The following is a 14,905-nucleotide window of genomic DNA, read 5'->3' as shown; positions in this document are numbered from 1 at the left end:
AAAGTAATATACCTTCAATCACTTGGCTGTAATGGCGGGCTAGTAAATGTTTAACATCTGCCTTTAAAAAATGCCCTGATTTGTAGCATTTGTCAATTTCTATGGGGTAAAAGTTCCCTTCCTGGCTTTTTTCAGACTCCTAGATGGTGTCACTGAACTTAGAACTGGATAGAAATGTGCAGTCAGCTCCTGCGAGTCAGTGTGAGTCAGCTCCAGCACTACTGCCAGAATGTGAGACTGGGGAGAGGGAGGAATCTAGGAAAATTCAAGGCCTCCCCTGGCTTGGAGACCTGGGTAGAGCGGGAAATGCAGGGTGTTAACTGTGCTCCTGAGGTCTGGTTGGGACATGCTGAGTTACACAAAGATATCAAAACGTCCAGCAGGCAGATGGACATAAGGGATGTGAACACTGCAGAGAAAAATCTGGCTAGAGATTATAGTTGAAATGGACATCATGGGGATCCCTGGGTGGCTCAGCGGTTTAGCGCCTGCCTTCAGCCCAGGGCATGATCCTGGAGTCCCGGGATTGAGTCCCACATCAGGCTCCCTGCATGGAGCCTGCTTCTCCCTCTGCCTGTGTCTCTGCCTGCCCCGCCCCCCCATATGTGTGTCTCATGAACAAATAAATAAAATCTTAAAAAAAAAAAAAAAAGAAATAGACATCACGATGAACTGTGTGCAAACCCAGAAGAGGATAAAGCCAGAACCCTGTAAAATACCAACAGTAAAGGGATGAACAGAGAAGAACTTGGTTAAAGATGCCTGAGAAGGATCTTAAGAAAAGGGAGGGTTTCTCAGGACCAAGTCCCCAAATAGTTCCCTGATGGATAATCAATTTACCAAAGAATTAACTCACTAAAGTTACCAAATTAAAAAAAAAAAAAAAAGTTATCAAGTTTACCTATTTTTAAAACCTACTTTTTAATTATTTATAAAGCAATTGGTTCATTGGAGGGTCTTGTTTTCAGCAAATTGGCTTATCTGAATATAAAAAGCCAAAGGAGTTTTAAGTAGCAAGGAAAAGTCAGGGCAACAAATGCCGCCTAGGAGGTCAATAGCTAACAGAAGCAAACCTTACAACACCGCTCCTCAGAATGGCAGTGGTGGGAAGATGCCCAGTGGAAAAGTGAATGGACAGAGAAGCAGAGGTGGTATAGAAGATTTCACTAAACGGAGTAGAGAGGAAACCTCAGGGAGAAGCTGCTGCTCATTTTTCCTTTTCTTGTATTTCCTATGTTGAATGGAAAGATCCAGCATTTAAGAAGAAATTGAAGGATTCAACAGAAGCACCTGATGTTCCAGAAGGGAAAGAGGGAATAAAATCTGCATTAAAGGTGAAGAAGGGAGGAGATACATTTCTCTAACTCATTTCTGGAGCCATACTTCTGTTAGCATTTGGAAAATTGCTGAGTTTCATTTTACCATGACAATCAAGGTACATGACATCTACTTAAGAAGCTCTTTGCAATTCCATTTGATTCTAGTTAGAAAATTTCCTGAATGATACTGGTCTGTACGCTGAAGCCACAGGAAACAGGAACCAAACCTGAAAGTATGCCAACCTTGCATCATTACAGGCACAAAATTGTTTTAGATTCTCACTGTCCCAAACCCTCCTCCCCCAACCGTCATTGTTCTTCCCTTGAAATAGCCTACCCCTCCCAATGGCTTCCCACTTTACCAGGCCAAGAAATAAATACCCTCTTTTGTTTTTAACCCAATATATTAAAAACTTATTTCACAGGTATTTGATGCTGAGGATGATTTCTTCTTATGCGTAGAAACACTGATTGTTTTATAAAAGTACCAAATTCTTTCAGATCAAGTCACTAGCTTAAGTAAAGATCACCAGTATCACTTTAGCATTCCGCCATGTCAAAACTGTCCCCTAACCATTACTGAAAAGTTATCCGTTCTTATAAATGAACTCTCTGCCTTACAAATGTTTGATTATTTTCTCGTCAATTTAGGATTTTCTCTTAATTAGAATTTAGTTATTTGCCAAAAACAGTCAGGGATTGAGTCACACAGGACTCCAGCATTGTAATGTAATATCCCAGTCATTACACAGTCATTCAACAAATTTCTCTGGCTACTCTTTCACAGGAAGCCAACTGAGAAGGTTCATGTTCACTATATTGTATAACTTTTATCTGTCTTTTGTAGCCAGGGGCCAGAACAGTGAGATAAGCTAGGGCTGAAAAGAGTGAAAAACCCTTAACAGAAATTCCACACATCTGGGACAAACCATAAAGACTGCAGATTAAGCTGGGTAGTAAAGTTTGGCAAAAAGAAACAATTATAGGTTTAATTCAGCTCTCAAATGGCAAATTGAGATAACAGGGATTTGATATGATTTGATGTAAGGATTATATTTTGCTTTCTTTTACAAACTGTCAACTATAATGTCTAAAAAACCAAACACTTCTGATCTTTAGAGATTTATGCAAATATCAATTCTTAGAGGAAAATGTCTGACCCTCCTGTAAAAACTGCTACTACTAAAGTGTATGTAGAAACAATGTAGCTGATTGTCAAAATGAGGATAGTTGCTTCAAAATGGAAATTCTAAAAACATAACTTACTACATACAAAAAGAAGAAACCCAAAGAGAACATCATCAAACAATATACAGGGGGGTTGCTAAAGAGGATTCTACTTTTACCTTAAGAATCACATGCAGTGGAAAATCAAGACTTGGGTTACCAACATGAGCCTTTGGTTTTGTTCTAAGAAACACAAATTAGTAACCTACCGTCCGTCTGAGATTTACTGAGGAATATTGTGCTGGCCCGAGGATGGTCTGAAGGATTGAATTCCATGTTCAAATCTTTAAAAAAAGAAAAAGAATATACATAAATATCCATTTGGTAACGAAGAGGAGTCAAGATTATTTTCAGTTTTTTTTTTTTAATTTTTATTTATTTATGGTAGTTACAGAGAGAGAGAGAGGGAGGCAGAGACACAGGCAGAGGGAGAAGCAGGCTCCATGCACCGGGAGCCCGATGTGGGATTCGATCCCCGGTCTCCGGGATCACGCCCTGGGCCAAAGGCAGGTGCCAAACCGCTGCGCCACCCAGGGATCCCTATTTTCAGTTTTTTTAAATTGCTAATATATCCAAGGATTCTGGTTAAAAACCTAGAGTTATTATGTTAATATATTCTTCTAAGTTCAACGAGAACACTGTTATTTAGAAATTTGAGAAAGTAACACATAAAAATTAGACTCTTGGTGGGAGATCTGTTGGCCTAAAACTCCCATTTTCTTTTTAAAAGTCTGCTCTGGATACTACAAACCTGAGGATACTACAAAATAGCAAGACAGAGTTGTAATACTCAAGGAGAATTATGTGCTACAACTGACTCATCTAAAATCTACAGTTACGTGAGTAATATTCCTTGTTGAAGGTGAATGAAATAGAATATCTCAGCCAAATGAGCAACTACAAACTGTTTGATTAAGACTGTTATTTTCTAAAAAGGCAAAACTTTATCTTCAAAGCAAAGGCCACAGATTGGCCATCTGTGGGCATAATCCAGGGCCAGGGATATAGTTTGTTTGGTCCATATATTTGCTTAAAGTCTGAACCAACATATTATGATTTTTATATTTCAAACATAAACCACAAAGAAAAATGTCTGTATTTACAGCTTCTCTTAAGAAATCAGATCATTTGGCAATACTGGGCTCCCACCCAGTGGTCACAATGGGCTGGAATGCAGCAGCTGCCGACCCCTCCCAGTGGGACCTAGGATTCCAATCTCCAGTGGTCACCCCTCCAGCTCCCTGACACTGCTCAGGTATGCTCCTCACTTTCAGACCTTCCTACCCCTATGTGCATTTGGTTTTGTAATCCCTGCCTCAGAACAATCTCCAAGAGCTTGAAGCTTATCAGTAGAGTATAAACAATTTAGAATCCCATCATAGAAGAGTTTTTCCAGCTTAAAAAAAAAAAAAAAAAAAAAAAAAAGATTCCATTGGGAAAGAATATTTAGGGAAAACAAAAGAATTAAGTTTGGGAAGGGAGAGAGAAAATCAAAATGACTAGAAAGTCAGAATGGTCTTCAAATCAGTTTCCAGCATCAGAATGAAAACTATTTTGAGAGTTAAAAATAGACCTGCCCTACAACCCAGCAATTGCACTGTTGGGGATTTACCCCAAAGATACAGATGCAATGAAAAGCCGGGACACCTGCACCCCGATGTTTCTAGCAGCAATGTCCACAATAGCCAAACTGTGGAAGGAGCCTCAGTGTCCATCGAAAGATGAATGGATAAAGAAGATGTGGTTTATGTATACAATGGAATATTCCTCAGCCATTAGAAACCACGAATACCCACCATTTGCTTCAACGTGGATGGAACTGGAGGGTATTCTATGCTGAGTGAAATGAGTCAATCGGAGAAGGACAAACATTATATGTTCTCATTCATTTGGGCAATATAAATAATAGTGAAAGGGAATAGAAGGGAAAGGAGAGGAAATGGGTAGGAAATATCAGAAAGGGAGACAGAACATAAAGACTCCTAACTCTGGGAAACGAACTAGGGGTGGTGGAAGGGGAGGAGGGCAGGGGGTGGGGGTGAATGGGTGACGGGCACTGAGGGGGCACTCGACAGGATAAGCACTGGGTGTTATTCTATATGTTGGCAAATTGAACACCAATAAAAAATAAATTTATTATAAAAAAAGAAAACTATTTTGAGTAGTTAGTATTTATTTATTTAATTTATTAATAATTAATACAATTATTTCAATAAATTTGCAAAGACACCAACAAAAATGGATTGCAACTACCCTCAGTTTTCATAGCTAGTCAAGTCAAAAATAAAAGGGAAAAAGGATGTCCATATACACATGGGAAGCAACACCAAACCATTTATTTTATTTCCTGCTCAAAAATACATAGGCAGGCCCCCTTATGCAGAGCAGTTTTCTTGGACTCAGTTTATTATCAAAATTATCATTAGGGGTTTGTAAAATACCACAAGCAAAAAGTGTAAAAAGTCTCCCCTCAACAATCCTTTGAAGTGAGGTATCTTCCCTACATCAACCAATGGCTTACTGGACTATATAGCTCCTGACCTTACACTGGGTTCCTAATTAATGCATACTGAATCTGTAATGCTGTTTCAATTATCTGGTCCTCCTCCTGTGACAGCTATTAAAATTATATCTAAAGTGTAGCAGTTTCATACCTAAAGGCTATGGAAGAGGAAAAGGAAAAAAGACAACTTCTCAGACTTGCTTCAATTTGAACTAGATAAAATGAGGCCATAAATCTGGTGAAAATGAGTCCTTAGTGAGGGGGTTTCCTGCTCAAGTAGGATTTTGTTACAAAAAGGTCAAACAACCAATGTGCTATCCAATTTTTTTTTTTGAGAACTCCAGCATATGAAAACTGAGGGCATATATGTAATCCCAACCATGAAGGATGCTGTTAATTTCCAAAACCTTAATTTCCCACAGAAGTACTGACTGTAAAAACAAGGTGCCTGCGGTATTCCATGTTGGTGGGAGAGCAACAAACTCAATCCCCTAGCCTTGGACAGTGTCAGCACTGCAATTTCTTGGTTTGTTCCCTTAATCTCCATTTTGGACCAGTTTTGGAGGGTTTCTTTGAGGGAGTGGGATGGGTGGAAGACTGTCTAGTGAGATTTTAATCTAGACATTTGAAAAATACATAGGCAGGCCCCCTTATGCAGAGCAGTTTTCTTGGACTCAGTTTATTATCAAAATTATCATTAGGGGTTTGTAAAATACCACAAGCAAAAAGTGTAAAGATTTTCTGCTTCAAGCCAATAGTGGAGCCAAGATAACACAAGACTGCCACTTCTTAGGGAACTGAGATCCTACTGCTTTTAAGTTTAAGAATGTCCTGAAAGAAGAAGACCTACACACGGCCAACAGATACATGAAAAAAATGCTCAACATCACTCAACATCAGGGAAATACAAATCAAAACTACAGTAACATATTACCTGCCACCAGTCAGAATGGCTAAAATTAACAAGACAGGAAACCACAGATGCTGGTGAGGATGCAGAGAAAGAGGAACCCTCTTACACTGTTGGTGGGAATGCAAACTGGTGTAGCCACTGGGGAAAACAGTGGAGGTTCCTCAAAAAAAGTTGAAAATAGAGCTACCCTATGACACAGCAATGGCACTACTAGTTATTTACCCCAAAGATACAAATGTAGTGATCTGAAGGAGCACCTGCACTGTAATGTTCATAGCAGCAATGTCCACAATAGCCAAACTGTGGAAAGAATCCAGATGTCCATCAACAGATGAATGGACAAAGAAGAGGTGGTATACATATCTGTATATAGATACAAAATGGAATAAATGGAATACTACTCAGCCATCAAAAAAATTGAAATCTTATCATTTGCAATGACATGGATGGACCTAGAGGGTATTATGCTGAGTGAAATAAATCAATTAGAGAAAGACAATATCATAGAATCTTAAGCAAATGTGGAATTTAAGAAACAAAACAGAGGACCATAGGGGAAGGTAGAAAAAAATAAAACAAGATGGAATCAGAGAGGTAGACAAACTATCAGAGACTCTTAATCATAGGAAACAAATGGGCTGCTGGAGGGGAGAGAGGGGTGGAGGGATGGGGTAACTGAGTGATGGACCTTAAGGAGGACACATTATGGGCACCTGGGTGGCTCAGTAGTTGAGCATCTATCTGCCTTTGGCTCAGGTTGTGATCCCGGGGTCCTGGGATTGAGTCCCACATTGGGCTCACCACAGGGAGCCTGCTTCTCCCTCTGCCTGTGTCTCTGCCTCTCTCTCTTTCTGTGTCTCTCATGAATAAATAAATAAAATCTTTAAAAAAAAAAAAAAAAAGGAGGACACACGATGTTAAGAGCACTGAATATTATATAAGACTGATGAATCACTGAACTCATCTCTGAAACGAATATGCAGTATCTATTAATCACTTGAATTTAAATTAAAAAAAAAAGATCTGGAGGACAATCCCTGGAGATAAGATTCTATGCTAAAATGGTCACAAACCCTAGAAACGGCTAAGAATGGAGACATTCAGATTCTGAAAGGGCTGCCAATAATAGGGCATTTGTTATAGTAAATAATAGTGTGCCTAGATACTGGAATGCTATGCCACCATAAAATAATCATGTGAACTGCACTAATCATGGTGAGCACAGCATAATGTATAGAATCGTTGAATCACTACATTGTACACCTGAAACTAATGTAACATGTCAACTATACATAATTTAAAAACAAAAAACGTGAAGAATATTTGATTCACAAGGAAATAGCAGTACCATATGTCATTAGGTGCAGAAAGCAGGTGATATTTTTGGAGGGACTATGCATAGATATAGCATATATACACTAATATTTGGTTACCTTTGAATAATGCAAGGGAGACTTTTTTCTTTTCCATGTTTTCTACATTTCCTGCATTGAGCATATTTTCTGTTAACTTATGAAATTTCAAACATCTGTGTTTTAAAACTACTTGTGAAAAATGATTTAGGCCTTCATGATCCTCTAAGTAGGTGGGCTGTTACTTCCCCAGCAGGCGCTGGTGTTTCCAGGAGATGCACTGCGGTCTCTTGGATGTGGCTATCGCATCCCCTCCCCACAAGTCAGGGGCATACAGCCACCAAGATGTGTCTCCCCACAAGCTCTGGCCACGTGCTGTAGGAACTCATGATAAAAGACACCATGCTGTGAGGGACTCCTGAGTGGAGGTGCTTCATCCTGCCAGCAGCCACTATGCATGTACACGACATTTCCTGGTTTAAACAGAACAGGGCCACAGGGGAGGATGACTGCTTCTCCTTCCACGCAGAGCCCAAGGAGCAGGAATCATGTTTCATACCATCCCTACCAAGTCTGATACAGGAAGAGATTATCATGTTTCCTTTATGGCCAAGTCATAATTCCAGGTCTGAATATTAACACTCACTTATGTCAGAGGTGGTTTCTTGCATGAGTGGCAGGTCAATTATCATCCCTACCCAGTTCAGAGACACAGAGGAAGTCATGTAGAGTTCAGAAGAATCTTCACGATCAGGAATTGACATGATACTTGCAGATAAGGCAAGTGAAGCTGACAGAGGTTGAGGGTCTGGCTGTGTAATCATAGAACTTTAACCAAAACTCTGGTCTCCACCTGAAATCTGGAGACCAGAGTTTTCCTTACTACTCTTACCTAGGCCAGACCTTGCCTCAGATCCTGATTGCCCTACAAGGACTTAAGTCTTTAAGGAGGCAAAAGCTGGCACAGAGGAAAATCCAGAAGCCTTGAAAGCTGGGTTCACACAATCTTTAAGTTCTCCCTGGAATTAAAATTTTAGGACCTAGATCTTGGATGAGATAACTAGGAAGTTTCTACACAAAGAAAAATCAAGGAAATCTCTGCTTCTAGATGCAAGAGTACATATAGCACTGCTAAGAAAAACAGAGAGAATCAGCTCATTTTTATCTGCAAGCACGGCCAGATGTTACTACCTTCTCAACACTTGCACAAGCTGCCAGTGCATTACTCAGAAAAAAGTATTTAACGACATGCTGATTTGCATTTCTTCCAATCCTAACCCAGATCCACATTCCATAACCATAGCATGGAGAGTAATAAAACTTTTGCCAGGTGTAGGCCAGTGGGCTAACTTTGCATGGGACAAGTCTGAAGGTCAGATTTCTCTTACCTGTTAATGTGAAGGTGGGCCAACCACAGGACCCAGTTTACCAGCACTGATTTAAATATGTCCAACAGCAGAATACAAAGGTACAAGGAACTGCCCAGTGTTTCTTACATACAGGTTTAAAAGAGCAACTCCAGGTCTTGACGAGAAATACGGCAATTACAATATGCACTTTGGCAAGGGAACACCAACTGTTCAGGAACAAAAAATGGGAAAAGGCAGCATTCTCACAAGCCAAGGAAAGTAAACCTGCCATATCACTCAAAATTACACTATGAAGTCAAACATGACAAAATTGCTCCTTTAGCCATAAAGAAAAAAAATCCCCATATTGCAGAAAGTCAGGAAAAATGATACCCCAAATGTGAACAGTGAGTTGGAACACATTTGGAAGAGTGTAGTGATTTCAGTTCGGCTCGGTGATATTTTTCTTTCTTTTTTTTTTCTTTTTTTTGTCTTTTTAAATTTTGATTGAGGGACCCCTGGGTGGTTCAGTGGTTAAGTGTCTGCCTTTGGCTCAGTGTGTGTGATCCTGAAGTTCCCAGATCGAGTCCCACATCAGGTTTCTTGCATGAAGCCTGCTTCTCCCTCTGCCTATGTCTCTGCCTCTCTCTCTGTGTCTCTCATGAATAAATAAGTAAAATATTTGAACAAAAATAAAGATTGATTGATTGATTGATTGATTTAGAGAGAAGGAGGGAGGCAGAGAGGGAAGACCGGTGCTCTTGAGCAAGGTAAGGAGTAGAGGTCGAGGGAAAGAAAGAATGAATGAATATTGTGGGTGTTTATCAAGGCCAGTCCAACCTGCCATGGTTTTCATTCATTCATTCAACTAAAGTGAGCATCTTCTAAGTGGAATTCAGGTACTGCTGAGTTCTACATATTGAGGATACAAGATACAGAAGGGAACAAAATAGATCAAGTTTCTGCACTAGATCATCCTTCTAATTTTAAGGTGTGAAGTACCAGTGGAGAAAACAAAAAGAATAAAAAGCCATTAAGAATACTACAAATTCGGGATCCCTGGGTGGCGCAGCGGTTTAGCGCCTGCCTTTGGCCCAGGGCGCGATCCTGGAGACCCGGGATCGAATCCCACGTCGGGCTCCCGGTGCATGGAGCCTGCTTCTCCCTCTGCCTGTGTCTCTGCCTCTCTCTCTCTCACTGTGTGCCTATCATAAAAAAAAAAAAAAAAAAAAAAGAATACTACAAATTCTATAACCCACATTAAGAAAGCTAGAAGTCAACTATCCTGGATTCTAGGAGTCATTCATTCCCCCAAAGAGAGGCTCAAATTGTGAAGCAGAAAAACACCTTTTATAATGTAAAAGATCTAGATTTGCATATACCTCTGCTAACTCTATGGCCTTGGGCAAATTGCTATACTATTCTAGGTTTCATTTTCTTCTACAAAGTGGGCAAAAAACTCCTAACTTAGAGGACTGCCACGAAGATTAAAAGATATTCATATAGGGACGCCCAGGTGGCTCAGTGGCTGAGCGAGCGTCTGTCTTCGGCCCAGGGTGTGACCCCGGGGTCCCTGGATCAAGTCCCACATCGGGCTCTCAGTGGGAAGCCTGCTTCTCCCTCTGTCTGTGTCTCTGCCTCTCTTTGTCTCTCATGAATAAATAAATAAAATCTTTTTTTTAAAAAAGTTATTCATATAAAGCAATGAGTAGGGGATCCCTGGGTGGCTCAGCAGTTTAGCGCCTGCCTTGGGCCCAGGGCGTGATCCTGGAGTCCCGGGATCGAGTCCCATGTCAGGCTCCCTGCATGGAGCCTGCTTCTCCCTCTGCCTGTGTCTCTGCCTGCCTCTCTCTCTCTCTCCCTCATGAATAAATAAATAATCTTTTAAAAATAAATAAATAAATAATGCAATAAGTATAATTTCTGTCAAATAGATACCCCATATAGAATGGCTACTAAAATTTTAGGGTATTAAAAAACTTTATTCCATAGCATCTAACTCAGTGCTAAAGACACAAAACTCTCCAAAGATGTATATTAAATTTAAAGACACTAAAAATGATGCTAAACCATCATTATACAATATCTGTTCTCTAAGGAGTCCTGGTTGGAAACGGATGTTTATAACTTCAGTGTTTCAAATTCCTAATACAGATTCTCCTACCTCTTATAAAAAAGGATAAGATAATCCATTATGACAAGATGAAGTAGCCTCTAATGGAGTGATTCTTTAGAGAAAAAAGGCAGTTTTAAGAAATGTTATGGAATCCCTAGCATTGACTTCAGCCTAAATCTTGGGAAACAGAGTTTTCAACTATTAACTGCTTCTTTATCATAATGATCATGTGATATTAAGACATAAGTCAAATTAAAATATTAACAGAACAGACATTCTAAGATTCTCCTGCCCCACCTTCAGGTTAATTACAAAGATATTCAGTCACACGGCTTTGAGTCCCATTTGAGCTGAGTACAGGTTATGACGGGATCCTTTTATTCAAAACTGAAAAGAATCAAACAGCATGCCTGCCAACCAGTTTGATTCAGCAATATTCTCCAATGTCATGTAACCTAATTTTCTTCTGTTCTTTCCACAGATGTCACAGTATCAGGGATCCACAATTGCTCATCTTGGCTTTTTAAACCAGCAACAGTGTTATAAAATAATGCCACGGATAAGCAGGAATATGGTCTGGAAAGCTAGAAAAACAGAAAAGTGCATCAAGGCCTGTAACGTAATGGGTCTAATATAGATAGAAGAGGAGACACAAAAGACAATTTGCATAAAACAGACAGAAACTTCCACCTTCTACCTCTTTTCTCTGCACTGCCAGCTGCAGGTTGATCACTGTTTCTTGTTTTTAGACAAATATCTGACACGATCAAAATCTCAAACTTTTAATTTCACCTTTAGGTAGACACATTTCTATATCTGGCTATGATCTTCAAGGCAATGACGAAAACAAAGTCTGTTAATTTTAAATCAGTTTGGTTTCCTTTTTTTTTTTTTTTTTTTAATTACCATGGTCCTACTGCCTAAAAATCAGTGATTATTCCCCCATTCATTAGCCCAATGAGACCAAAATCGAGACCATCCTTCCCACTCCTCCACCACTCCCCTCCACTGGTTTGCTCTATGTGTTGCCACCAGGCAGGCCTTATCCCAGCAGTTGAAGACCAATTTATAATAATCACTGCTGCTGCGGCAGCAGGCTGCTGGTACCAAACTTCCAGTTAATTTTAAAGCCGTTTTCTAATCCCACTGATTTTGAATTTATTCTTCTAATTTGGAGTTTATTCTTGCAATTATTCTCACACACTTAGATTTGGTGATTCTATTTTCACTCTACTTTTAGCTGCCTGCATCCCCAAGGGTAGTCCATGCATGTGGCTTTGTGAGCACTGATATCTGGGTCCACACATCTATGTATGCTGGGTCTCTAGGTCTGAGTCTGTGTCTGCATCTCTCTGCACACACACGTCTCTCTCATTTGCATCCTCTCCTTCCCTCCATCAACCTATCTATCCATCTACCTCTTTCCAACCTCTCCTTCCCTCCATCAACCTATCTATCCATCTACCTCTTTCCAACCTGTCTCTCACTCTCTTCCACTCACTCTTTTCCTCTTTCCCCCACTCCTTCCCTCCTTCCCTAAACCCTTCTCTAGCCTCTCCACTGTCTCTTTCTAATATTCTATTTTTTAAAGATTTTTAAAATTTATTTATTCATGAGAGACAGAGAGAGAGAGAGAGAGAGAGAGGCAGAGACACAGGCAGAGGGAGAAACAGGCTCCACGCAGGAAGCCCAACGTGGGACTTGATCCTGGGACTCCAGGATCATACCCTGGACTGAAGGTGGCACTAAACCCGGGGCTGCCCACTAATGTTCTATTTTAGGATGAACCAAAGGAGACAGAGAGATCCTAATGTTGAGACTACAGACAGATCTTGTGCCAATATGGCAGCTTGGATAAACTAAAAGCTCCCGCACTGCAAGCACTCAGGAATGTGAGATAAAATATAAGACACCCTTGTAAATGCCTATGAGAGTGTGTCAAGAAGTCAAGGAAATGACCTGAAGCCCTAACTAGAGAGAAAACTGAGGTCTTCCAGCAAGGATGGGCTATCCAGCAGTAAGAGCTGGGTCTGAGGTCTCATCTATCATCCTGGCAGAATTACTAATCTAACCTCCTTTACTTAAAAGTGCTTTGGTTGGAAGTCACCTTACTTTAATATCCTACAGGTTAGATATAAGCCCTTAGAGTGGACAGAAGTTGGAATTGCTGCTTTTACATATATGGGCTATGGTCTCAACAAAAACTAAAGTGGAAAAAAAAAAAATGAACGCAGATGAAAAAGGAGTCCAGGATAAGAAAGGAAAAGGATCCCAATCCCCCACTAACTGGTAATCATTGGTGTGTCTCCAATGTGGTTTTGGAGTTCTACTCTACAAATATAGTTCAGGAAATCCCTAGACACATTTATACCAAACTGGTCGCATGTCAGTGATATACCTGAATCCCTGACAGAATTCACTGTAAACTGCTCTGAAGAAGCCTGCCTCCCAGAGCTGCACCAGACTGTCCTCTAAAGATAGGCTCACCATCCAAAGTGGCAAGACATAGAAGGAAACAACCCATTACAAGCAAGAGTCAGAAGACATGACAAACAGCAAGATTAGGCTTTCAAGAACTTGGGATAAGAGAACAATTGGATAGACATCATAAAATAAATATGTGCACAATTATATATATTAAGTAAACACATAAAGAAATAAAAACATAAGAGAAGAAAGAACATTTTGGAAAAACTCAAGTCCGTATGTATGTTCATATATACATAATGAATGTATTATACATGTGAACACATATATTCTAGAAATTAAAAACACAGTCCTTGAAATCTGAAATTGAATAGATGGGTTAAATAGCAGATTAGACTCATCTGAGCACAGAACTCATACCCTGAAAAACATATCTTAGGAAATCACTTAGAATGAAGCACTGAGAGATAAAGAATTAAGAATGTATAGAATGAAAAAATCCAACTAATAGTGGCTCTGCACTCCATAACCCTTGAAGATAAAAAAGACTCATAGCAAATCCCTTTAATCTGATAAAAGGCATCTTAATAAAGGCTATGTGCCCAAAACCTACAGCAATCCTCATACTTAAATGGTGAAACATCAGGTACATTCTCCTTAGGTCAGGAATAAAGCTGGAATCTACCTACCTTCAACATTGTATGGAATGGGATAAGAAAAAAAACAACATAAAGAGAATTTACTGGATTGGAAAGAAACAGAACTGTTGTTATTTGCATATAATCCTCTACTTAGAAAATACAAAGGGCTTTACAAGTCTATTGGCATTACATAAAAATTAAGATATAGGAATTATTTTCATTCGATTACCCTAGTAATAGTAATAGTAATAGTTTACCTTAGAATACCTTTCAACTAGAGGAACAGCACCATCTCCTTTACCCTAGGGTGTTGAGAAATGTATGGGGACAATTTTGGCTGTCACAATGATAAACAGCAGCTACTTGTCTATTACCACAGTCCCACACAATGAGGAACTATGCCACACAATGCCAACAGGGCATTCACTGAGAAACACTGTGGCCTAGAGCAATAAACAGTGTAACGATAATATTAAAAAGGTTCAATTTACTAAGTTACAAAAAAATTATCATTAAATTTAACAGAAAATTATAAGATCTTATACATAAAATTGTAATATTTTATAAAAAGAACTAAAATAAATATATATGTATAGATGTTCTGTGTGTGCACACACACACACACACACTCAGAGTCGCATACAATTATTCACATGCATACACATCCTTATTTGGCATCACACCTATCCTGTATCAGACCCCTTGGTACATCCTGAGCTGGGGATATAGCACTAAACATCAGACAAGGTTCCTGCTCACAGAATTATCAACCCAAGTGTTTGAAAGTTTAAATATTATCACTCTGGTCATGTTCATATTACAAACTAATCTCTTCCACTTAAAAACTTAAATTTGGGCAGTGGCTTTTCCAGGGTACTTTACTAGCTTCATCCTAACATTACTCTCCTTTGGGCATTTCGCTGATTACTACTACATCCACTAGAGGTCAGGCAAGGAAGAACATAAAACAGGTTAAGCTAATCATTAATGGGAGGGGGAGGGAGTGGGGGCACTAAGAGCACTAAAAACAGTGCTACTACATGCTCACTTCCATATTA

The 14,905-nt window shown here is 39.6% G+C and overlaps 1 protein-coding gene across 9 annotated transcripts in view; it reads right to left on the bottom strand.

Annotated features, from left to right (window-relative positions):
* The window catches only part of CCNY (cyclin Y), a 335,063-nt gene that overhangs the window by 86,452 nt on the left and 233,706 nt on the right, over positions 1–14,905 (bottom strand). For 5 of the 9 annotated variants that reach the window (XM_077896652.1, XM_077896651.1, XM_077896648.1 and 2 more), the window contains one exon: positions 2,756–2,830. The exons of the other annotated variants lie outside the window; for them this stretch is intronic. In XM_077896652.1, the coding sequence (XP_077752778.1) occupies positions 2,756–2,830 (75 nt within the window). The remainder of the gene's footprint in view (positions 1–2,755; positions 2,831–14,905) is intronic. 9 annotated transcript variants of the gene reach the window in all.

Source organism: Canis aureus, chromosome 5, assembly GCF_053574225.1.
Source record: "Canis aureus isolate CA01 chromosome 5, VMU_Caureus_v.1.0, whole genome shotgun sequence".
In the NCBI taxonomy this organism is placed as follows: domain Eukaryota; kingdom Metazoa; phylum Chordata; class Mammalia; order Carnivora; family Canidae; genus Canis; species Canis aureus.
The sequence above is the reverse complement of the archived record's forward strand: the minus strand, read 5'-3'. Positions and strand labels throughout refer to the sequence as shown.